Below are 26635 nucleotides of genomic sequence, written 5' to 3'. Positions count from 1 at the left end.
TTCCAAAGGAAGTGAGCCAAGATGTGTATTCTTGGTTAGAAGCTTTTTATTGGTTACAATAACTCATGGCAACATATCAGTATCACCAAGCCACTGTACAAATACAAAAAAAAGGTCTGGTGTGAAAAAGACTATAAAAATTATTCAATAACAAGTGATTATAATTTCACACAATAGCACTGTAAGAGAATTATCATGGCACCAAGTCCCTGGTCATTACTGGCTTAAAACATAAAACAATAAATAAAATCAAAACAAATTGTCAGAACAGTAGGTTGTAGAGTCACAGGGCAGTGCATTTATTCTGTGATGGTGCTGTGGTGGTGATCACGTGACCAATTCAAGTGGTGGGGTGTCATTGATTTTTTTGTTGTTTTGTTTAATCCTCCTCTGTTGAATGATCTTAAAACTCGTCATATTCACATATACTAAAGTTGGACAGTCGTGCAAATACAGTCCTCAAATACTGCCTAAACTTGTGCACCAGACATTTTCACATCTGCTCTCTGAAGTTAAGACGTTGGCACAGTATGTGAGAATGGCAAAAACTGCCAAAAACAAACCACTCCCAACTATCCAAAGATTCGGTTTCTGCGAGTGTGGTACCACAGACAACACTGTAAATGCGTCACGGTGACATTTCCGTTACGGGAAATCAGCTGATTTGACAGCTCCACATCAGTTGTGTAGTTAAGAGAATAAACTGGAGGAGACTTCAGGAAAATACAACAATAATGTGAAAGTAAATGTAGTCAAGCACCTTTTTGATTAATGAGTCTACGGCACTACATAGATGAGTGAACTGCACAGGCACGTAGAAGTGTTACTAGTCCAGGTTCCAGCTGCTAATACTGCTGAATTACACACAGTGAGGAAATGGATGCCTGTCACCGTCAGTAATACACACAACCCTCTATTCACCTGTTAAGGGCTATGGTGTTTTTTTTTTTTTCTTTTTCAGATTTCACACAGCTCGTTGCTGAATGAAAGAACAGGGAGAGTTTAAGGGAAGAGTCTGGCATTTTGGGAAACGCGCTTATTCGCTTTCTGCACAAGGGTTGGAAAAGATACCACATGTGTCTGTCTGATACATAGACCTGTCACAATGATTACATTATTGACTTAACATACAAATCTTATTAACTTATCTATGCATGTACATGATCTCAAAATAGAATACATGAGAATGTTACCAACATGATGCCAAAATAACCAACCAGGTTTTTCTGACAGTTACAAAGGTTTTCACAGCTTTTCACAAATGTATTTTGTTTTGGTTGAGTGGTTATATTTAATGTATGCTTCTTTTTAAAAATTTTATTTAGGATTGTCATATTTTTTTAAATTCCAATTCCAGTGTTTAAATATTATATCACTTGCAAAAATGGTTCTGAAAAGACCAAAACATTTTTATTACATTTATTTCTGGGGCAATAAGTTGTTTAACCAAACGTAGCAATCATGACAGGCCTATAAGCAAAATACCTCAGAGCGCTACCGCTAGCTGCCAGCTAGCTTAGCTAAGTAACGCAACATAACATGGCAAGTGTACATGCAAATATGGTTGAAGTGTACTCATACAACCGCCAGGAAGTGAGCCTTTCCCAGAATATCAAACTATTTTCTAGAAATACATTTTGTCATCTTTATCTGGGGACATGAATGTCTGAAAATGAATGTCTGAGAATTTAGCCTGGTAAGTGCTGTCAACGTGATAACACTTTGGGATACAAAAGCCCGTCTTCAAATACAAGTCCACCTGTCTGATCAGACAATAGATTGGGTATAAAAATTGGATACTGACATGACTAACTGATGGATATGGAGAAGGCTGGCACTTGAGTAAAGTGAGCAAACATGTTTGTTTTTTTTTTTTTGTCACATTGAGTAGTTTTCAGTTCACAGCTCAGGGTCTGTGGATAACATTGGCACAAATGAGGAAGTAACACTTAGATCTATATGTTATCCACATACATCAGCAAGCGACCCACCCTCCCTTACCTGTTCCTTCCCATCCCAACCCTCCCCTCCCACACACACACTTCAACACTGATATGCAATACATATCACATCCTACACACCTCAAAGTTATTCTCAGGCTAAAAACTATAACTGTTATTTTTAACATTCTCTCAAAATGGACTCATTAATGCAAAGCCAGGTAGAAGCAGCTAAAACATGAAGAAAAAAAGGTCACTAGAATCACGATATGCCAAAGAGGGGTCTCATTGAGAGCTGACTGAACCTAAATAAATACTACAAACTGTACGGTAGTAGTAGTAGTAGAAAGAGAAAGCAGAGTTGTATAAAAAGTGGTGTAAAACACTTGTTTTTAGAAGCAGTATGGAGCTGCAGGTGGTGGGTTTCTCTGTAAGCATGCTTTTTAGTGTTCACTAGTATCAGAATGTGCTTCTATCAGGAAAAGAAAAATAATCAGCAATCTTTCTTATTGATCAGTGTGTAAAAAGAGGAAAACATTACTGTAGTTGATGCTAGCATTACCTCTTCTATCATGAATGGCATCGTAAGGCAAGAATGGAGAGACAGAAGTGCCACATCTCACAGGAGCACAAACCCTCCTTTATCCAGCCTGTGCGGGTCAAATGTTTATATTCAGAGACAGGCACCTGAGACAGCTGATGGATAGGTCCAACTCACGTACACAATGTGTATCAATTCTTTTTTTTTCTTTTCTTTTTTTTTTTTTTTAAATTAAGTCTTAGAGGAACCAAAATCATGTAAGATGGGTGATGAGAAAATACTCAAAATCAGAGACAGCACTTCTTCTATGGGTAAATAAGTCACAAGTGCTCGATGGTTTACATTTGTACTACAGCTTGTGAGTGCGTTTCTAGCTCTCTACTAAGTGTACATTTCTGTCTACCAAGTGTACTTTCTTCACTAGCAATATTTAACAGTTCATAACATGTTTTTGGTGAGGAAAAGAAAATCGTTGAAAGTGTTAAACCCTTAAAAAAAAAAAAAATCATTTCTCTTTTTTGTTTTTTTTACAGGCTTGTTGTGGCACTGGTGTGATTTTTGAGTGACTAACATGATTTTCAGTTCCATGCAGTCGCTCAGTTCGCACCTTGCAGACGACAAAAAGGACTTGTTGATCCTTTATTTAGAAAAAGAAAAAAAAAGGAAAAAATGACATGGCGAGCTCTGACAGACATATTTCTCTCTCTTTCTCTTCATGTCTAGTCCTCGGAGGTCGCTGACAGAGTCGCTGCTCTCCTTTATGGTCCTTTTATATCCTCACATAACGACTGGTCGCTCTACCATTTGTCCATGCAGGCATTACAAGGTAGAGAACGGCTTCTGCCCAGGGATGTGATGCCCTTCTCTCCATCATTTTTCGGGCAACTGGAGATGCTCGTTTTGACTTTAAGGAAAAGAGTAAATTCTATAGTCCACAGGAGACAGGGAAATGATGATGCAAACCTCTGTTTAGGACCATTATTGGGTTATTGATCGCGCCACACAGCTGTTGATTTGCATTAAATGGATGTGACACTCAGATGTTCAGCATCCGATGATTTGAAATCACAATCCATGCAGGTAGAGGCAAAGGCAGAGCCTCAAGTAAAACACGTTTGCTTTTTTGAAAGTATCCTAAAATTCACTGGTTCACTTTGGAGCTGAAGCTGAATCCAGACTAAAAACTTTAAAACACTGCGCAAGGAATGCCAGGGGTTGTGTTCTTAAAAGAAAAAGACAACATCACAGCTATCATTCACCTGAATGTTTGTAGTTATGCCCACTGCCTGTAACCGTAATACACACGCATACAAATGGGGAATATGAGTTTCGTTAGGTCAAATTCTGCAAACTGTCTTGTTTACTTGCTCCTCTTTTGGCTCGACTAAACCAGCAAGTACCAGAAATTTTAGTCATTAAAATATGAATTTTGATCTAAAATTATGATGAACTGCTGTATCTAAATTGTCTGACGTTTAATCTGGTACTCACACAAGACAAAATAAGTGTTTCTGGCATCATGTCGTGTTGTAATGTGAATATGTACATTTGAAACCCCCCAAAAATCATTAAAAAAAACAAAAACGCAAGGGTGGGAAATTAACTACAAAAATATATACATACACATTATATATGCATATATGATGCATATATACACACATAATGCTATACATATATACTGTCAATATATATACATTTACATATTAAACATTGACGCTCATCTTGCGTGTTGTTAGTTGTGGTGACAGACGGTCTTTATCACTGTCTACAGAATTGATTTAAGGCCAAAATTTCTATTTTTTCCTTCAGTTTTTCAAAGCTCTTTTCTGTTTAAATTTTTGATTAGACAACTACACTGAAAGGTTCTTATTTTTGTGTAATAGCTGGGTGAAAAAACGTCAAAAGGTAGAAAGAGTGGGTACGTTCTCACAGGTGGGCAGGTCGCCAGCAGACAGGAGAACCGGGGACGACTTAAAGAAGGTTTTGGCTGACACAGTGTGCACCCCGCAGGTTCCAGCAGATGAGTTGGGATATGTAAGGTGGGGTTTCAGGGAGGTGGAAGTTGGTGGGCAGTGATTGAGTACAGCAGGGACAAGGTTTGTTTAGTTCCAGATCCGGAGGAAACTGTCCCAGGAGCCAGTGGCCACAGCCATGCCGTCTTCTGTCACCCCTAAGCAGCTCACTCTGTTGTCGTGGCCTGCTAGCACACCTGGAGGACAAAGAAGGTAAATCAGAGTCAAAGATAACTAAAAAATCTGCTGCCTTAAGTCAAAATCCAAACATAAGTACTTTAATTAGTCAGAAATCACTGTTAAGTGTTACTATGTTACCGGTAGGCCTTTAGGTTAAATTTCAGCTTGCTGTTCACTTCTAATTTTTTAGGATGATTGTTCAAATCTTTTCTAGGGTGTAATTTATGTTTGATATTATAGCTGAATCAATAAGTTGACTGATCGAGTCAAACAGAAAAATCACTGGCAACTATTTTGATTATTGGTTAATCCTAAAACACACCACATGGTGTGAACCCATATTGTCAAAACTAATGGGAAAAAAAAGTGATATGCAGATTGCTGCGCTCACTTAAAAATATCAAATGTGTAATTTTAATATCTGCTCAAAAGTAAAAAATAAATAAATAAATCAAAAACAAGACTTAGAAATGACCACATCTGATATCCTTGTTTTAGCTACTGAGCTAAAGGATTTACAAAAGAGAAGAGACATTGTTTGATTATTAAAAAAAGCTAAATTAACCGCTAAAATAGGACGGTCTCCTCATCTGACACTGAAGGAACAAGCACATAAAAATATAAAATTACTTGACTTCATAAGTCTCTTACCTGCACGCTCGCCTTTCAGAGTGTCCCAGACGTTGCAGTTGAAGTCATCATAGCCGGCCAGGAGCAGTCGGCCACTCTTGGAGAAAGCCACGGAGGTGATGCCGCAGATGATGTTATCGTGGCTGTACACCATCAGCTCCTGGTCAGCACGCAGGTCAAACAACCTGCAGGTGGCGTCATCTGAGCCTGTGCCAAAGGCATTCCCGTTGGGGAAAAACTGTAAGAGTAAAAGAAAAAAAAAACAAGCAAAAGTAAGTTATGTGTTTTTAAATGATCACATTATTATTATCATCGTCATCAAGTGCAAGGCTGAGAGGACATCTTGTTTAACTCAGAACCTCACATCCAGTACAATAAACATACATGGTGATCTGCTTTGAAAGGAGCACATGTGATACTATGTAAAAACTACAGGGAATAATCTTTTTAAAAATACAAAAATGTGAAATTATCGGCCATTAGAGGAAGGTCCTTACTGATTATCCACACTGATCAAAAAAAATCTATGTTGTGCATCCCTACTTTACATTCTTCCTTCCTGCAGTGTCTGTGTGTGTTTGTGTAAACTTACGGTGACAGCGTTGATGTCAGACACATGGCCGGTGAAGGATTGCCTGCACATGCCATCGCGGATGTCCCACAGCTTGGAGGTGGCGTCACAAGCTCCCGACACAAAGGTTTTGTAGTCCGGGCTTAGAGACAAACTCATCACATCCCCTGTGTGGCCAGAGAAGCTGGTGGCCTGCTGACCTGTCTCTATGTCCCACAATGCACTGCAAGAAAGGAGGCAGCAGTTAAGTTTGAATAAGTTTTTTCCCATATCCATCTTTTTCACCTTTTCATCTGACCCTGTTGATGGACTATGGCTGGTCTGCAATGAGCATCTACACTCTATGTGTTTTGGACAAAAGCACTTTGGTCTGTGCTCTTTTCTATAGGTCTAATAGATTAGGGCTGTCAAAGGTAAGAGCGACATAATGAGAGCCATTATATTTTTGTCATGTAACAAGCCTGACTTTTAAAACTGGGCAGTGGTAAACAGGATTATCTCTCACCAGGTGGTGTCTCCGGAGCTGGTCAGTATCTGGTTGTCATCCAGGAAACGACAGCAGGACAAATAACCTGAAGACAAAGAGAGGTTCAATATCAGATAACTAGATTGACTGATTGTTTTACTGTCATGCTAATAGTTCTCCACAATGTTGATGTGTCAGAGAGTCACACATGCACAATCCCACTCATTTTGGTTGTGCCTAGGTAGCTGAGCCCACCTTTAATCCATATCCTGTTCCTCTGAAAAACAAACAAGTTGAAAATGTGGCTTTTTGGTTAAAGTTGGCATGTTCATCCAGCACTGTAGCCCGGGGGTAGGAAACACTATTTCAAGCTTACATTGTTGACAAAGCCTGCACACATATCTTGGTCATTAAAATCGACTCTTCAAGGAGATGTTTTGTAAGAAAACAGACTGTAAATTAGCCAGTCAACAAAACAGATTGTGAGACGAAACAGGGTGGAAAAACAAAAACAACTAGCAAATATTGTTGTAATGTAATTATTTCTCCGTTTGGCCCTGTGCCTACCCGTGTGTCCGGGCAGCTCTCTGGTGACGCGCACGTTGCCCTCGCGGGTCTTCAGGCTGTATATGGAGCAGATGTTGTCCAGGCCTCCGCAGGCCACATAGTTCCCAGAGGGGGCGTAAGCGCACGTCATCACCCAGGAAGAGCGCAGCGGGATGGCATGCATCTGAGGACGAAGAGAAGCATTTCTTTATAAAATGTAATAAAAGGAAGGGTTGTTGAGTCTTTAAGTTAAGGTCAATGTGTTCAGTGTGTACACTGTTCTGAGCAGCATCTCCATACAGATTAAGTGTAGAAGTTCAAATAGTATTACTGATGAATGAAAAGTTAAAAGGTGAACTGTAGCTTGTGTTGCTAATGGCAATGTATTTTGTTTTCAGTGAAATATTCCTTTGTTTTTGGACGATATGAACAATTTCGTAGCAATGAGGCTGAGTGATTCTCTTTGGGCGTTACTAAATGAAGTGTTATTTTCACCAGACAAATTCATTTCTTAATATATAAACAACCTTCAGGCAACCATGTAGAGTAGCTGCCTTTATGAAAGTGGTTTGTCGCTATTTCCGACGTACAGTATTTACAACACAATAGTGTTTAGCAGATCCAGAAATCACAGCCTGTACTCTGAAGTCCTTTTCACGTGGGAATAGTATTTCAAGGAGACCTCGTGATTTAGAAATTAGCTCCCCACCTTTGTGTTTAATGCGGTGCATTTACACAGGATAAGCAAAATTTGCATTTTACTCATATTTACCAACATTATCTTCAAGGTACAGTATGATGTTCAGTAAGCATCTGTGTTCTTCGGCAACCACATCATAACGATACTTTTGAGTAGTTCTGCTCGCTTTAAGCATGGGTTACAACAGTTATTTTACATATTATGCACTGCATTCTATCAATAATTCTCAATAATCTCACCTTATTTGTTGTGTAGCTGTCCCAGATGATTAGCTTTCCATCTTGCGAGGCACTAACAAGTAACCTAGAAGGAAGTTAGACACACCAGCATGAGACTAAGCTCACAAACGCTGAAAGAAACCCCACATAATCTAAGGTACATGCATCATTAAAAGCAATGAGAGCCAGCCGCCTTGCAGTCTACTGTGCTAAGATAAGGTTTTCTGTCAAACAGCATTCGGTGTGAGATCCCCACTCCTCTCTCAACGTCCCCACTTCCCTCCATCTTCGTGGAAGTCTCCTCATCCAGGGAAGCCACTTTTAATGTCCCACCCCATCTAATATTCATTATGCCCGTTATGTAAAAGTCCCTACTGTCAGGTGGGAGGTAGAAGCCTGAGGGGAAGGGAAAGAACTAGAAAGAAGCCGGGGTGGGGCAGCAAGACGGGACAGCAAAAAGATGGATACAGAGAAAAAGATGAAGTAGAAACAGTCAGTAAAGACTGAGAGTTATAGGTGGTGCAGATCTACAAACAAGTCGAGCCCCTCCCCTCCCATCCTGACCGGGGGTTTCCATCTCTCCGGGGACAGGAAGTAGTTTGACGGTGCTATGCTACAATCAAGAGGAGAGCCATCACGCTGAAATGTCAGTGGCTGTATACAAAATAAACACTGGCCTCCTGCAGGGTCGGTCAGAGGGTGACACACACACACACACACACGCACACACACACACACACACACACACACACACTGAACAGCCTGTGCATCATCAGCTGGAGGTAATTCCAGTATTTCGATTTCGAACACAGGTTTTAGTAATAAAAACAAATTGGTGACTCATTTGCTCAAACAGAACAGAAGTGAGTAATCAAAGTTCAAAATTCTACTAGACATACACAACTACTACTTGGCTACATCATTTCCAAGTTCATTTCCAATGGATAAAGATCAGTGCACTGCATGCATACTAGTCTTGACAGATCATTTCTTGGTGCTCATGTTCACAGCAAACAGTTAAAAAAGCAGTTTGGAAGTTTTAATTTAGGAACAAATCGATGCGTGCATCTGTAGTTTTAGTCCAATCTGGACACAGAGGAACGGTTCTCACTCAGAATTGTAATTATTTGAGAAACTATTAAAAGGTTTAGATCTTACAAACTGCGTCTTTAAGGAAATACCCAATAAGCTGTCTGTCTCTGTGCTCAGTGAATAGCATTACTGTGCTCATAGTGAGGGTGTAAAACAGCACTAGCACTTATATGTACAGTAGTAGTGGAGGTGGCAGCAGTGAAAAGTCTACTATGGTGGTATTAGTCATATTAGTAGAATAGTAGTAGTAAAAAATAATAGTAGTGGTACTGGTAGTAGTATAGCCCCACACCTGGGACTGCCGTCACTGCCCCAGTGCATTGCATTGGGAGACAGATGGACAGAGGAAAAGATAAACAGTGACAGAGACACATTAAACACATAAAGATGTACTTCAAACCAGTGACTCAAACTGCTGACAACTGCTACTCTTTCAGTTGAATGTACCAGTTTATGTTATATTATATATGCTACATTGCATAGCCCGCATACTGACAGTCACACTGGTGGTATTTGGTATTGCTACTAATATGAAATTTGAAGAGTTAACATCAATTTTCCAAGACAAAGATTAAGCCAATTGCAGAGTGGTGATTTTATTGTTAAATTCCTGCAGCTGAACATGTGTCCATGTTTGGTTGAAATAGACACCTGCAGCACTTTATTGCCCGTCCCTGGCATACTGTAGATTTTGACAGTTATAGGTTTAGTCTTGTAGATGCAAAAGTCACCATGGTCACAGTCGCTAGCAGTCAAGAAATTTAACAGCAGCAACTCCGGGGAAAAATGACCTTCAAAGTTCAAACCATTCAGATGAAAAGAGAAAAGAACATGGGCTAAACTTGATGCTTTTTAAGCTGTTGCATTTTTTTGTCACTCTCGCCCCCATAGATAAATCATGTTGAGTATAGAGAATAAATAGTTTTGCTCCAGTGCGTCCATTGAAATAACCAATTAAACAACTTAAAGCAGCAGAAGAAAAACACCAAACCTGCAAAACTGTAATGCTTTGAATCCTTTAAAATAAGCTGACAATTAACCTTTCTCTAAAGCCAACACTTAAATTATTTTAAAGAACAGATTCTCTGTCTGCCAAGTAACAGAAATGCCCCTGAAAAATAAAACGTAAAACAAATCAGACGAAGACAAAATATAAACATATTAGAATACAAAGGTTCCTCTCCAGCTCTTAAATTATAATTGCATATTCATATTGCCTGTAGCACAATTACACTACCTGGAGTCGCTGCCCCAGTGCATTGCATAGATCTTGGCCAGGTGGCCCCTGAGAGTGCGCCGCGTCCGCATCTGTATCCGGCCCACTGAGTCCAGACCAGCTGTGATCTGCCAAAACACAGGAAGAAGTGTTAGCAGTGACACGTGAGACACACACACGCACGCGCACACACACATCTAGCTGAGACAGCAAAAACAGCCCAGCATCACTCAACAATGGACAATGCTGAATAATAGTGGGGCTTATATTGGTTCTGTTGAATATTTGTGTGTATAAACTGACAGGCTGAGGGCCGGCCAGACAAAATTTCCATCATCAAGTTGTGACACTTTCATTAGTCAACTTACACTGTCATTGCGTAGATTGTTGTTATCTCTATCTTTTGCAGGTGATATTTAATCTTCAATGAATTCCCATTAACAATCACAAAGACCATAAAACAACACACATAATTACATAGACAACCTATAGCAGGATAGTTGCTGGCTGTGAATGCTTAAAATATATATCTAAATATACCACAATATCTAAAAACTGTGAAATAATGTAGAGACAATAATGTTGAAAAGCTAAGGCCAAAGTGAGTTGGTAACTTTAATTTCTCTGGAGTCTCATCTGAAAAGATTGTAGCTTCCGAACAGCTGGGTGAGAATGAAGCATTCAAAATAAAATATAAGCTGGCTTGAATTTTTGTCAAAAAGCAGCTGATGGACTATGAAGAGACGTTACGGTGTGAATGAATCAAATACTGTGAATTAGACTGCGAAATTCAATAAATGTCAATGTATCAATGACTGGGAACATTTAAATATTTATATTTAATATTTGAAAAGATATTGTTAAATATAGTTAAAAATGTTGGGAAATATACTGTGTGTGTGTTTGTGTGCATGTGAGTGCGCACTTAAGCATGCATTTTTGGCTGTGTATGTGTGTGTCTGTACATGTGTGGTCATGTGTGCCTCCTGCATTCACAACCAATTCGAGCTTGTGTGTGTGTTATACCATCTAGGGTTGCCACCATTACTGCCATTACCATTCAGATTTTGTAGTAGACATTGGTTAAAGCAAGAGTCAAAATATATCATGGAAAAATAGGGGAAAACTTAGTGTAGCAACTATTCAACTTTTCAAGTGATGAGTAAAATACTGTGTAACATAGTAATATCATTGAATAATCAAAAACTGCAAACTAATTAGAGACCAGTTTCATAAGAAGCCTGGCAACAAAATATCAACTAATGTTACAGGTCAGTCGAAATTGCTCCACCACATCCGTAACAACAGTGACCCATAATGGAGACCAAAAAGAAACTGTCAAACAAAGGTGACAGAACTGAGAACAGACTACATTACTAATCAATTGGTATGCTGAATAAGCTCAACAAAATGCTTTGCCTTGTGAAAACCTACAACCTCAATGTGTTATAAAGACAGGAAAATTAAACACTAATTGTGGAGAGGAAGTCTTACCTGTGACAGAGTGGAGTCACTGCAGGCTTTTCTGGCATCCTGCAACACAACAAAAACCATAAGTCATGTTGACCAACAACATTTTTTGTCTTTTTGAGCTGAAATATCACCACATGTAACAAGTGATTTCTGCACAAACACACACAATTAATATCAGAACAAATCATGACAAAGGCATTAATTGCTTCTAAACAAGTGTCTGAACATGTGCCACAGGTTACTGCCAATCAAAGACACTTAATATCTCAGTGGGCACAGAGTCGTCACACAGCAGTAAGTGACATTTACAGATCAATTTCCAATTTCTGCACAAGAATGGAAGTAGCTGATTGAGAAGTTATATTGCGAGTGCGTCACTGTCTCATCTGAAACTGTGTGAGTCACAGCTTGCAGTAAACAGACAGTGGCACACGTGTGATGTACAAACAGTGGCATCAGCGCACACACACGTCAACATAAATAAACACGTGCACACAAAACGTTGCCGTACCCGGATCTGATTGCGTAGCTGCTCGGCTTCCTGCCGCAACTGCTCCAGCTCGCTCATTGTCCCTCTGATGTGTTCAGGCCACACTCTGCTTCAAATACTGACCAGGGCTGGGAAAACACACGTGCCTGCACGCACACACAACCACATACGCGCACACACACACAAACACACACACACGCACACACACGCACACACACTCACTCACACACACACACGCTCTCACACACCCACACACTCACACACGCTTCACCAGCTGACACCTGCAAGACAGAGAGACAGAAATACTATGAGTGTAACAGGCAGACAGAGAGGGAAAGATGGGAACTTCCATCAGACAAACATGGGCATCCTGTAAGGGTTCAGACTAGGGCTGGTGATAGACATCGGGCCGATAAATTATCGGTAATGATTATGAAAAAGTTTACATTATTAGTTATTGGCAGATAATGAAATTATAACCGATAAATAGAACATATAATACAAAAGCCAAACTGCTTTAGTTGACTTAACGAGTGCAGCATTTAAAAACAGAATGTGGTGGTATGCACCTTTAATTTGGTTTGCAAGCCACCAATTATCAATGCTGCTGTCGCATTCGTGACATAGAGCTGCACCTGTGTAGAGCCACATAATGAAGACAAGAGCCACAGATGTTTTCACTGGAGTTAGCCTTGTTTTTCAGGTTCAGAGGAAGACAACATAACTGCAACATGCAAAACGTGTTCAGCAAGTGTTCTGAGGAGGAAAAACACAATTAATCTTATTAGAGCTACGAATAATAAATCATCCATCTTTGTCCACAACAGCCTAGCCTATTTACCCTCACAGCTGCATAAAATACAGGTCATGAACTTATTTTCAAAATACAAAAATTTGAAATTATTATCTGTTGTAAGTATTGGCTGAAAGAAAATCTATATTGTGCATCCCTAGTTCAGACCAAAGGAGGCTGCTGCAAAGGGTGGGGCTGGGTGGAGGCCTAGAGGGTGGCCTGGCTCTTCAAACACCCCCAGTCTGGTTCAAAAGGCCATCTGAGCCAGACTCTGACCTTTCCTTACTCAATCAGTCTTTTGTGATGTTGCATTGCGCCGTTTGTTTGGCCCACCCCAAAGAGCCCCCAACGTGTGTGTGTGAAAATTGTGTGCAATGTGGGCAGATCTAGATGGTTTATCAGACAAAGTCCAAATGAGAACATTTGTGCATACATTTAGTGTGTGTATAGATTATGTGCATTTGAGCATTTATTTAAATGTGTGTCTGTATTAAGTGTGTCAGGCTGAGCATCTGTGTGTGTGTGTGTGCATGTGTGTGTGTTGCCACTTCCTTTACCTTGGGGAGCATGAATGTGGGTCACAAAGCACTTAGACACTCCTAAGAAATGTTTGGACCACAGCTCACAACAACCCACTCCCCCCATATTCCGGGCTGTTTCACAGTCTGCTGTCCAGAAGTCAACCCCTCCGAGATTAAATTTTCAGTTCCATTTTCTATAATTCAACAATTAGACTGAGTCCAGCCCTTCCTCTCCATAGGAAAGGTTGTTGGTGCTTTAGTTTTGCAGAAGCTTTAAATCCAGTGGGGCCACAAAATAAAACCACATCATTACACAAATAGCATATACGTAACTAAGACTACTTGAGCTCCATGCTGCTAAGATTGCCTTTAACTATACTGCAAGCATGAGAAAAGCTATTCTTTTACACTCTGGGTTCATTAGAGTTTTGGCCATTGTGCATCCGCTCTGCTATCACAGGAGAGGATGCCTTGGACTGCTCATCGTGGACCCTTGTCTCAGCCAAAGAAGCCTTTGACAGAAACGAGGCATCAGGGACAGTGAGCGTTGCAATGCTTTCAGCCGCCCAAGAGTGACGTCATCCTCTCCTTCAGCTGACGCAACCCCCCTGAAGAGAGGCTCTCAGCGTCAGCTCGCTTGTGATGTGGTACTGCTCTGACTGCCATGGATCCATTCTGCTGTATGCCTCTGAAATATGCCACGTCGCACAGAGCGTCATTGTGGACTACCAAAACAACCCAATCTGACATTCTACACCTCGATAAATATTTTCAATCTATGTTTTCAGCCTGAAGCTTGTGACGCAAAAGGCAACTGAGCGTGCAAAGAGAGGTGAGTTAGAAAATACTGCAGGTATGATGGAAGATGACGCAGAAAAATGTGACGTGTTGAGGTGCTTTCCCAACATTTGGCTCTGATTTTAGGCAGGTCATGGCAGTGATTTGCATGTGTGGATACTAAATATTAGTCATCTGGAAACCAAAAACAGGCCACTCATTTCCGCTGTAGTAAGTAACCACATATCAACCGCAGCCAAAAGAAATTGTCACACAGATAGTGTACTTCAGTCCCTACAAAGTTTACCTTTAACACTTTAAAGTCGCAAACCTCATGGAGCACTCCTGTGTTTTTTCTCTAATTGTGTGAGTGGAGGCATGCAGCCAGGCGGGCCAACGCAGGCCCAGAGGATGGCACAATATCAGGGGCGACAAAGGCAGAGTTGTGTTGGAGCTGCCTATTGTTTGGTATGTGGCTGCCAGCTACAGTAGATAGTGCTGCTTGGCACCAACACAGTTGGGTCTCTGAGACTGGCTATGGGGAGGCCATTACTGCTATTGCCTTTCTGACACGAACCAACCAAACACCCATCCAACATGGTTCATGCTGGAGCTCCCAGCAGCCAACAGGAGACCACTGGGTCTCAAATGGGACCAAGTAGCTGTCATCTGCATAAAACTGGACAGGTTTGAGACAAAGATGCACAAAGGCATAAATAGGCATATCGCTACCACACTTACTTGAGTATTTCACACTCATGAGGCTGTGCACACACACATCACACCTTTCTATAAATCTAAGTCACTACTAGTTAGACAGGTGGGTAGTAACAAAGTACAAATACCTTGCTACTTTGTTGTGTTATTGTCTCGTATTTTCCTGCATCTTCCTCTGCACATATTTTCTTACAGTCTCAATATTTTGTGGTGCTCAGGATACCAATCCAATATGTCATTGTTTGACATCCTGGTGTTTTCCTTAGTACCAAGTACATATCAGAGCCTGTACTTTTACTTGAGTAAATAAGTTGAATCAGTTCTTCTACTTGAGGGGACAATGTGCGTACATTTTCCACCTCTGGACCGAAACGGACATAAATGCATTTCTAATGAGTCAATAAGGAGAGAGGCTATTTCACTTCATATTTGCCAACAATGTCAGATGAGCATTTACGTGACAAATACACATGGCTTTACTTAGCCGATTACTCCATCAGATGACAGTAAATTATTGTAAATTATTTTGAAAATTAAAGTATTATAAACATAAAATGTCACCCCCCCCAAAAATAATGACTTCCACTTTATTACATTTAAACATTTGCTGACTATCTTGACTTTCCTTGAAAGTAAAATTAATATTTTAGTTTCATCTGGAAAAACAAGTGAAGGGATTTTTCATACGACTGTTTTTATATCTGGTTCATGGTTCTGCTACATGTTATTGGCTGCTGTTCATAACGAATTCATTAATCCAGGTTAATGATTCAGCCTACAAGAAGCTGGCATGCAAACTTTCACTTTCATTTTTCTCTCACTCACAGACAAGGAGAAGGAGAGACACACAGAGAGACCTCTTTAACTCCTCCATAGAGAGGTCATTGCCAGTCACTATGGTCTCTAGTTTACAATAACGAAGCTTGGTCATAATATATTTGTTACAGGAGACACTGTCCCTTCAGTGCACAGGCCTGCTACCTCACTGATAGTTCATAAACAACCACAGGACAGTAACTTCTGGAAAAGTATGTGTCAAGCCCAGAAGTGTCAAAGTGAAACCTGGAGAAGGTTTACAACAGATTGAGACAAGATGGTGTCATAACGCTCATTTGGATATTTTGTATTCAATTCAAATATGCCAATGAGACCCTCTGCTCCTTGTGGGTCACATAAAGTAGGAAGTCAGTCACACCTGCTTCGATCATGAACACATAGTGGTGAACAGATCAACGGGAGGTGTAGGCAGTGCAGCTGTACCCAGAGCCACAGGGGCCCAACAACATGAGATGGTCAGGAAGTAAAAGAATTAACGTTATGACGAGCCAGACCTGAACATCTGTGAGTACCAGTGTTTACAGGAAAAACATTTTTATTAAAGAGATATTTCATTGTCTTTATGTACTTACTGTAAATATATATAGATATCATGCTCCTTTATACCACATTTTTGGATATTTTGGATATTTCAGCTTTAACTCTTGTCAAATGTTGTGATGCCTTTCGCTTTCAATAAATGTACATTTTAAAAGGCTTTAGTCTAACGAATACTGAGCTCTTTTATTGAACTAATATCAGCTTCCACACAACTCTTTATTGCCAATAAAAATTACAATATAAACTGCTGGACAATGCTGAATATGCTCATTAGATGATTAAATTTCAGTTTTGTTAAAAGTCTTCCATGAAAAAAACAAAACAAAAAAACAACAACAAAAACAACCATATACGTCTGGCTGATGTTGCCCTGAAAATTTCTAAGAGCCCATTTCAGGAGCCTTGAGTGTACTAAATGGTCCCCACTTAAAAAGAGCAGCAGGACACCTCCATCAGGTATCAACCACTGACTATTCCAAACATCCAGAGAATAGAGGAAATAGCTGCGGAAGTTTAAGTAAGTGGAAAAAACACATGTACTCATTCTAGTCATCTTTATTATCTATATATCACATATACGTATCATCTCATTAGGATTATTGTTTAAGGATAAATAATTAATTCCCTGTCTGTCAGTGGATATCGTGTGAAGCTCTGTAGTCCCCGAAACACTTCTGGAGCTTCATAGCAAAAGCAACAGTCTCATTTCTCATTCTCAGGAACATTAGAAAAGATGTTATTTACATGCTCACTGCATGTTTGAGCTTGTGCACCTACCTCTGGCAGGATGTGTGCTTACACTTTTAGCTAGGCAGCTACAGTGAAGACTCAGAATTAAGAAAAAAAAAGAAAGGATGTGAACAACATATTTTCAAATCCATTTTGGATCTCAGGGCTTCCAGAGTCTTGGATCTCAGAAGATGAGCTGTATAGAGCCATTTGTTTTTTGGTAGATCTTAACATTTTAAAACATTATACTTCAGTTCTTGAGGAGAATGCTGCAGGGTTGTTTTGCTGTGAGCTTCACCTGACTTCATCCACATGGGGATGAGTACATTATGATCACATTTTTATTTTTGGGTAAAAGTATCCTTGAGATGTCATAATTCTTGGTTTTTAAACCAAGGAGGCATGGGTTTGATTCCTGCTGGAGTAACTACAGTTAGGTAACAGGGAGGTGCTGAGGTGCCTTTGAGCATGGCACCACATCCCTAACTGCATGGAGTGGCAGCCCACTCTGAAATCTCTTTACTAACGCATGTCTATAGGTTGTGTGTACATTTCAGGCCTATGTGTGTATATCTAATTTAATCCAAAAATCTGAAAGGGAAAATAAATCACAAAATGCACTATTAGTCACTCAGGACGACCATTGAGCTGATTTGGTTGATCCCCAGTAAAATTAGAGCAGGTTAGATTTTGCTTGTTGTTACACGGAGCTGACGGGAACACAGTGAATGAATGTGTGATGAGTGTATGACCTACTTTGATTGAAGGTTTCAACCCCACCTACACCAGGCAGTTACAGAATTACACATAATGCAGTCATAGATGATTTCTGATCAAAACTATAAGAACCCAACTGGATGTGTCCTGTTTGGACAAGATTGTTTTAACATACGTATCCATAAACCATGAAGTGAACCATAATCCTCTTACGTGAAAGTTCAAGATTTCCTGTTAATAGGTCCATTTATAAATACTTGTATAAGTGTCTTGTTACTGTCACCATGGCTAGCTTGTCTAAGGTGTAGTGAAAGTTGGAGCCCAAGATACAGTACACTCATGCTGGGCGGTCGAAAATCAGTAACTGTTTTCATTATGAATTCATCTGTTGATGGTGAGCAAAAGAAAATAACTGATCATGCCTTTCACAATACTACAGAACATAAGATGACATTATTAAAACTGCTTGTTCTGTCCAAGCAACAATCTTAAAAAAAAAGGGGAAAAAAAAAAAAAAATCACGTAAGAAAATGTGGTTAAATGTGGTTCTCCAACAAAGACAAAAGGTAATGGAGGCAGGATACTTTACAGTTTAACTTAAAACTTTATAGTCCTAAATGAAAACCTAGCACTGAAACAGTAAACTTCATGGGGTATTCAACAAATATTATACTCCAAACATCATTTCTATTTGATAGTAGGGGTGCAACTGATATTGGTTGGCCAACATTAACATATTGGCTTATCAAAGATATATCGTATTGCTGATACAGAAACCTTTTGGTTTTTAAAGAATGAGACCGTGCAGAAGAAACGATGCTATGGGTGATTCAAAATGATTAAATTTTGAGTTAAGACTGTTTCAGTTTGCTGATGTCATTTTAGACCATAACAATTATTGTTAAACTGTAAAATACCCTGCCTCCATTACATATTTCAAGAGTTGAGGGATCAGTATTGGCCCCTAAAAATTATTTTTGGTGACCATTCAACAAGACGGCGTCGCTGTTGGCTGTGTAGTCTTTTTTTTTTTTTTTTTTTTTTTTTTACAAACTGCGACTTTATTGGCTTGAAAAGTTATCTTTTAAGTTATCAAAACAACATATGTGTAATTCATGGCACAGCTGAAAATGGGATCGAAACAATATTTGTCTGGATTAAGGTCCCAAGAGGTAAACTGGAAGGGTGACCTCAGCTCTCTATAGGACATTATCGGCCGATCAATGTATTGGTCGGAGCTGACTGAGAAAAGTAAATACATAATTGAGAAACTAAAATCAGAGTTTTTGGCAGTTTCCCTTAATACTTCACTTTGACAATTAACCAATGAATTACTCAATTGGATTTAGCTTTAACTAGTTTTAAAAAGGTTGTATTAGAGTTAAGTGATAACTATTCTAAATGAAAAGTATGTTTGTCTACTTTATATAACATTATGTTTATTATTCATCCCCATACACCTATAAATGAGATTAAATGTGCAGTTATGAGCGCAACAGGCTGATCAGGCAGTTTGATAATACACACGATAAACCCTGACGAACTGTAAAATCTGTACTGTGTACACTGTACACCAGCAGTCTCCCACTGTCCCGACTTATGCAGTGATTGTGTTTAAGTCATGACAGCCCAATACATAAAACCTTCATCTCCATCATATGGAGAATCTAACGTGTGTTAACCATCTTTATCAGCTGATCTGAGACAAGATTCATCTCTGACACAAGCAACAAACTGCCTGAGTTGTCACGCTACCAGTTGCCGCTCGGATGAAGGCGGACTGCCATGTATATTTAATAGAGGAGGGGGAAAAAAGGCTACGCAGGGAGTCGTGCAACCACAAATGAGAAAACTGATGTATGAAAAGGGAACATATGAATATTTGTTGAATGGTGTTGCCCCTCGAGTTCCGCCTGGGAATCATTTGACAGCCTGTAAAAAAAGGCCGCGTTTGGATATCAGTACATTTCTAACAGCTTTAAAGGGGAGAAAAATAGGATTGGGGCTTTATTAGCCTGGGAATAGTCGTGTTAAGAGTTACAGAGCTGCTCACAGCAATACTTCAGTCACACGGGCAACCTTGCTTTTCACCCACCATGTAAAACAAAATACAACCGCCCTGAGCAAAGCAGGAAATAGCCGAAAAGCCACCAAAATACCAAGAGGAGACTAACACGTCCTTACCTGAAACAGGCTGTTTTTTTGGCTCTGTTCGTGCTTCCAATCCGAGTCACACCGGTCCGTTTTCACACGACAACCATGGTCCCAGCTGTGAGAGAAATCGTGAGGGCAGACGTGTTAGTTTTAAGACAATTTAATCGGTTTAAAGGGTAGAAGCCAGCGCAGGGGCGAGCGGATTAGACTAAAAATTTTCACCAAGCAAGCTAATCACCACACCCATGAAAGTGGGAACATGGCAACAGCCTACGCTGAGGGGTGCGCGGTACGGCATATATTGATATTTTGTGTAATGAAACCGATGAAACACGTTCGAAAATATCAGAACCTTACAAAATCTATTTATATCGAAGCCAGCACTCCTAAACAATCAGTAATAACATTTTCGTTAAGCTGGGTAAAATGTCTGAAAAAGGTAGTGTAACCACCGACCGAAATGGTACCGTCTGTCAGCCCCCTCAACAAAAAGGAACCGAATGGGATACAGGAAACAAATACTAGACCTACAGAGCCTGTAGTAGTAGTGGTGGTTGTAGTAGTAGTGATTCAAATGGACTTCAACTCAGGTTTGCAAAGCCAAAATTTCATAAACGCCACTCCTCGATTTGATCACATACAAACACACCAAATAAACCAGGAGAATCGTGCATCTACAGTATTAGTGTTGCTGCTTGAGGTGAGAAAAGTGTATCAGGATGTTTTGCAGTAATCTATTTGTAAGTGTGACTTTAGCTTTTGTCCTGTAAGCATTATTGTAAAGTGATCTTACTGTCTGTTTATTTTTTGCACATGTAGACAGAGCGTAAGTGCCAAATGCTTCTGTCAAACTACAGTATATTATGTGCATGATCTATAAAAAATATTGCAGCTGCTTAAAGGTATCTGTCAACTGATGAGCCTATTATGAAAGTTAGGCAAAGGAACAGTAACGCTGAAATGATGACTGAAGCGTCAATGTTTTTAAAAACCTTTAAAAGTTTGATTCATTTATCTATCTGAAATGCCAGACTTTTTCTGGTTCCAGCTTCACAGATTTGAAGATGTTCCTGTTGTTATTTATCTGCCTTATTTTTGTTATGAATTGATTATGTTTGGGCTGTGGGAACGGATGCCACCTTTGGCTCTGTGAAATTGGGATAGGCATTTTCACTATTCATCAACACGTGGTTGCAGGCATTATCTGCTTATAATCAATTATTTATTATTATTATTATTATTATTATTATTATTATTATTGTTATTATTATTATTCCACTAAGTTACACGAAGACAATGACATTTACAAGAGAAATGTGTTTGTTTTTTTCTGTTGCTAGACTATTAAAGCTTAGAATACAGAACAGTGAAGCTAAAATGAGTCTCTCACCCCCCAAAAAGCACACCGAATCAAAATTTAAAGCTGTAAGGTTTGGATTGTGCCAGGAGACAGCTGTGCCAAGTCTCACCCCGGCACACCACAGTTGGCCTGCAGTGGGCTCATTGAAAAGGATCTCTCTCCATTAGGACAGGATGAATATTTAATGGGGCCAATGAAAGGGAGCAGTGGGATAGGCTTTTCCATATCTCTGCACGAGCCACAATCAATGGAGGGAAGATGAAAGTTGCCCAGCCCTTGGTTTCCTTTCGGAGTGGCATGGGGTCAGATTAAGTCTAATTGAATTCACGCACACAGCAGTCGTTTAGGTGTGTCAGACCAATTTCCCCCTAAACACATTATGAGGATTAGGATTAATAATATGATCGCAGAAACATATGTTGTTGTTGGTTTGTCATTTATACAACCGGGAAATAAGATATTATCAAACGTAAAACATCAATAAATCCTGAAATTTACAAAAAGCAATACTCATATGTGTCTGGACAGCCGAGAATGAGAAACACAGTAGTTTAGCAGTTCCCTTACACTAGCATATAAGTGGAGAAAAATAGTCTTTCCATCACAAAAATCATGACACCTTGACATTTTTATTGTTAAATGCATAGTGTGATGGTGAACGATGCAGGTTTTTGGTCATACCTTGCATGATGACAAATGGTTGCTCAATTTAGGTATAAACCATGCAGCTAGTCATAAACAGTCAGTTCATCACTGTAATATGAACTTTTCAGCTCCCTGCCTCTATGGTGAGCATGAAGACAGAATTCATTAACCAGCTGAGAGTCAGAGTCAAGGTGTCCACATCCTTGGCCAATCAGGTCCTTTTGGTCCATTGCTTGGCAACCAAAAGGAGAGGGAGGGAGTGAATTGACACTGTAAAAATAGCACATCAATAGCCTGGTGTCTGAAAAAAAAAAAAAAAGAAAGACATACATGTTGGTGTGGCTATAAATAGCCTCCTGGAGCCTGGAACGGGTGTCGTATATAGTAACTCAACTGTATTGTTGCCTACGAATGTGATATTTTTGCATCAATGCAAATTCAGTGTACGTTTTGCATAAGTCACAGACCTCAGACCTCAAAGTACAGTAGCAGTCAGGCAGATTAAATTCATCATTTGAATGTGAGGTTGGTTTCTTAGGGACAAGTTAGCATATGTGGGGGGGGGATGACTTTACAGAATAACTTGGATGATATTTGAGCTTTTCGTGTTATCTCATAATCACATTGTTCAGAGGCATCACAATGAGCTACGTGCTGCTTCTAGCCTTTACATATTATCTCATCACTGCAACAATGGCACATTGTTAAAATGAGTCGCACACATGTGTCTTTTGCATAACGGAAGAGTAGAGCTCAACGTGGCCAAAAATAGATCCATCTTGTCCAAGTCAGTTTCACAGGACGGTTCAAAAACGAGCCCAATACGTGGGCGATTGAATCAAGTGGAGATAATGGGACGTCAATCTGAGGCGGCTCCTCAGTGCCTATTTTTATCTGCATGTTCCCATTTTTTTTTTTTTTTTTGCCCACATGTGGCGACACGGCCCGACGACCTCCATGTTATACTTCCACTGTATCAAAGGCAATTAAAAGGTGCAGCAACAGTAGAACCTTAAAAGGCTTTATCAGGGCCGTCTTATCCACCAGACATCTCCCGGGGAGGCTGGCCGTTGCCAGGGTAACCCTCACAAATGGCAACTGACGTCAAGAAGGTAGGAGAAATACCAGGGAGAGCCAGAGCTGCTATGCATAATGGATTATTGAAAAAAGGGCCCTCTTGAAGAGTGCAAAGTGACTTAAAATATGCGTGCCTCGCTGGGCTCACCACCACTTCTTTCCCGCTCTCTCTCTGATGAGGAAAATAGATGTTGACAGTTTCAGGGTTTTACTTGCTGACTGGAATAGCTTGGGCTTGACTGGCTCAATTTAAATTATCCATCCCCAGTCAAACACTGCTGATGAACTGTCTCTTTAAAGGACGCATTATGTTCCTTTTCCCCGTACTGGATCAATTTAATGCCATTTGTAAATATTAATTATGCTGCTGTGCCTATATGTGAACAAGGTGCAGATGTTCCTTGTCCTACGGCACTTAAATCAGAATGTATGGCTACCTGCACGGCTTTGTACCCAATCAAAACCAAAAAAAGGGATCTTGTACATCAGATACCATACCGCTAAAGATCCTTTGTTGGTCACAGCTACATTAATGCATTCATTCTAAGAAGTGATCACTTCACTTCACATGTAAGTCCAGAGTGTAACTAGCAGCGGTTTGCCCTGTCCCAGTGTCAGGTTCTTGTCTTATCTCAGCAGCCGCCTGGTGAAGTGCTCTCATCATTTCTGCGATAATGCCTCTCGTGGTGTGTTGGAGTCACAACCTTGACAACCAAATGACTCCACCAAATGTGGAGTCAGGTTTTACTGATGGCAAAGGACAAGTATCGTATGTATCAAATGAATACGGCAGGGCGACACAGACACGCACATGCAATGGAGAACTGACATGGTGTCAATTTTTGGAAGCGGTGATACATATTTGAAGGGGCTATATGTAACAATTTGTAGCAATTTACGTGCATTAATCACATTTAATAAGCAGAGTGCAAGTTGACCTTTGTGTCTCATTCCCAACTTGCCAAAAATGGATGCTTTGGGATTGCAGCTTGGGTCAGCAGCCATCCCACAGAATCATCATTTGACAAGTTCAGAATGAGCCAAAGACAAAGAGCACCTTCAAGTTGTCAATGCTTTATTGCCTATATGCTATTACATTAAGTATTCATATCATGTGATTATACACTTCAGAGTCCCGTTTGTCTCAATTAAATAACAGAGTGAAATAGAACTTCTTTTTTTTTTACTGGTCATATGTAGGTTGATTGTAGTTTGACCTGAAGAATGAGAAGCTGTTGAATGCTGCAGGACTGTGGATTTGTTTGCAAACGACTCAGGTCGGATTTTTCCCGCGACAGTCCAACAGATGTGATTTCCTGCACCCTCTCGAGTGCCTCGCCTCAGTGCCTCTATCTGCTCCGCTTACAGAGAGCAACAGTAGCTAATGTGAGTTTAGAAAATGGAGCCTGCAAACATAACGCAACACCAGCTTTCAGCACGACATAGAAGTCCCACAGAGCCCGTTGACCATACATGCGTTTGAAAATTCTGGGGGGAAAAAAGGCTCTTTTGAGACTGAAATTGTATGTCCTGAAAGTGCAACATCATAAGTGTCTGCTGTCACACATCTGTATTAAAAGCTGCTTCAAATGAAAGCACCTGTTTCAGGTGTAAAATGAACAGAAAAGGAGTCAGCGAATACCAGAATGAGTGGGCCTGAAGCGTGTAGCAATTGTTTCAGGGAGAAACTGCAGAGGAAATGTGCAAAGAGAAGAAGTGAGAGCGTTTTAAGTCCAGGGGAATCCCAGACACTTCCGTAAATCAGGGGTGCAACTAGCAACACGAAGCATGAACTAACATGCTCTGCGTTTCCAATGAAGTGAATCACACAAGTTGGGTATTTTTTTTGGGGGGGGGGTTAAAGGAAGTGAGGAACAACCCTGGTGTGCTAATGCCGAATTTCAAATGGCTCCAGTTACAGCTGCAACGCTTTGATACCAGATGATCATTAATTTATTACCACTGGTCCTCTGTTATTTTGAGTTGACATTTTGGTACAGCACAGGTCCAGAACAAGAGATAAGACCTGAAAAACCAAACACAACCCTTGATGCCTGAACTAAAGATCGGTTTGATAAGAAGCTCACGGCCAGAGCACCACAGTCGCCAGTGTTTCGTCTGATAATTCTGCAGTGGTGAAGTAACTGTTAGTTCTGGCTCCACACCCACCTCTCATTCAATTTCAAATTAGGCTTCGAGTGCAGATTTCAGATCTTCTTCTGGTGCTTTGTCAGAATTAAAAATATGATTCCAAACTGTGTAAAAGGGCCTCCTGTGCTTTAGATTTTGCCCAAATCTACAATTTCAGATGCACCCTGCTGGCAGTGATTGAAGTGATTTTGCTGTGAATCACAGATGAATGAATCCAGAGGAAACACCGGACAATGTGCACACTAACGCACAGCACAAACTCTAAATTTAGACAAAACAATCAAAGCTTTTCTACCTTTTTCCAGTGCAGAGGAGTAGCAGAGGAAGTGGGTGTTTTCTGCATACGTCCTAAATGGCATGGATTATGAGTCGCTGTTGTTTCGGTTCCTTTCAGCTGCGAGTGTAGATGCTGCTGGGAGGAGCAGTAAATGGAGAGAGAGAATCGGTGCCGATCAAGTATGAGGTGGAGAGCTGCTGAGTGGGAGGGTGAGCATATGGGGGGCATGGAGGATGGGAGATGGAGTAGTATTTCTATTAAAGGGACAGAGATGATTTCTTCAATACTGTACTTAAAGACACTACAGGATAAGTTACAGTAATTTTGTTATTTGTGACAAATATGTTGTATTACTGACTTCCAGGGCCGCTTCACGGTGATGGGAACATCTAAAAACGAGGGCTGAGAGGAAGGGTTTTGATATTGAGGAAGATTCACTCAGCTCGGCCATTCCCAGCATGCACTGGGTGGAAATCAAGAAAGATGGTGGATCCAAGATCACATTAACTGTAGGTCTTTTACCAGAAATACAAAATTCAAAAAGTGCATCACGTAGAACTCATTTTGACATTTTATGAATAACACATTAGATAAAGTGCAGGCGTAAATAATAAAACTCATGGTGGCCGAAATCCATTTAGGCGCACATTAACTGTGACGCTTCAATAGAGTGGATTTAATTGTTACACCAAACACTACACTGTACTTTAAAATAAAAATGGACTCTTCTTGCTTACCAACAAAACTTAACTGGTTGTAATCTTACAATTAGGTCAGAGTCACAGTTAAAGGTGTACTACGTAGTTTTGGGAAATGAACGGAAACTCCAAAAGGTAACATTCATAATTTTAATATGTTAGTAATAAAAGCTAAGAAACATATCCATTTCATGTATTTACATAGCTGAATCTACTAGTAGTCCTCAGAGTGTAATAAAGTCCCCAGAATGCTGTTTAAAGCCAGAATGGAGGTGACTTGGAGGGGTCCGACAAATAAGCTTTTTCTCTTCTGTTCAAAAGTATCTTCCCCAAAACTAAACAGTGCACCTTTAAGTTTTTGCTTCTAAGACACAAGCACTGATAGAGGACTTAAAGTGTCAAAACACAGAGCGCAACTGCCTCAGAAATATATTAAGTTATTGTGTCACTTCACACTTTGTCTTCGACACAGAATCCAAATCAAGGAACACATTTTTTTTCCCTTTCTATTGGACGCCTAAATCAATGACTTCAGATACTCAAGTGACAATTGCACAAACTAAGGAT

At 40.1% G+C, this 26635-nt stretch overlaps 1 protein-coding gene and 1 long non-coding RNA gene across 2 annotated transcripts; one reads left to right on the top strand and one right to left on the bottom strand.

Moving 5' to 3' along the window:
* Positions 1-28: 28 nt before the first annotated feature.
* On the bottom strand, positions 29-25531 carry LOC119028980 (guanine nucleotide-binding protein subunit beta-4). The gene is made up of 11 exons (XM_037115472.1): positions 25389-25531; positions 19891-19975; positions 12097-12356; positions 11607-11645; positions 10134-10240; positions 7826-7889; positions 6908-7070; positions 6380-6446; positions 5896-6097; positions 5325-5541; positions 29-4690 (listed from the first exon to the last, which is right to left on the bottom strand). Exons 3-11 carry the CDS (start codon positions 12151-12153, stop codon positions 4584-4586), a joined length of 1023 nt encoding a protein of 340 aa, XP_036971367.1. The 5' UTR covers positions 12154-12356; positions 19891-19975; positions 25389-25531; the 3' UTR covers positions 29-4583.
* Positions 22950-26633, top strand: LOC119028983. The gene is made up of 3 exons (XR_005077872.1): positions 22950-22977; positions 25488-25579; positions 25735-26633. It is a non-coding gene; the product is annotated as an uncharacterized LOC119028983 (long non-coding RNA).
* Positions 26634-26635: the final 2 nt, after the last annotated feature.

This window comes from Acanthopagrus latus, chromosome 11, assembly GCF_904848185.1.
Source record: "Acanthopagrus latus isolate v.2019 chromosome 11, fAcaLat1.1, whole genome shotgun sequence".
Classification (NCBI taxonomy): domain Eukaryota; kingdom Metazoa; phylum Chordata; class Actinopteri; order Spariformes; family Sparidae; genus Acanthopagrus; species Acanthopagrus latus.
This window is presented reverse-complemented; position numbering and strand designations above follow the sequence as displayed.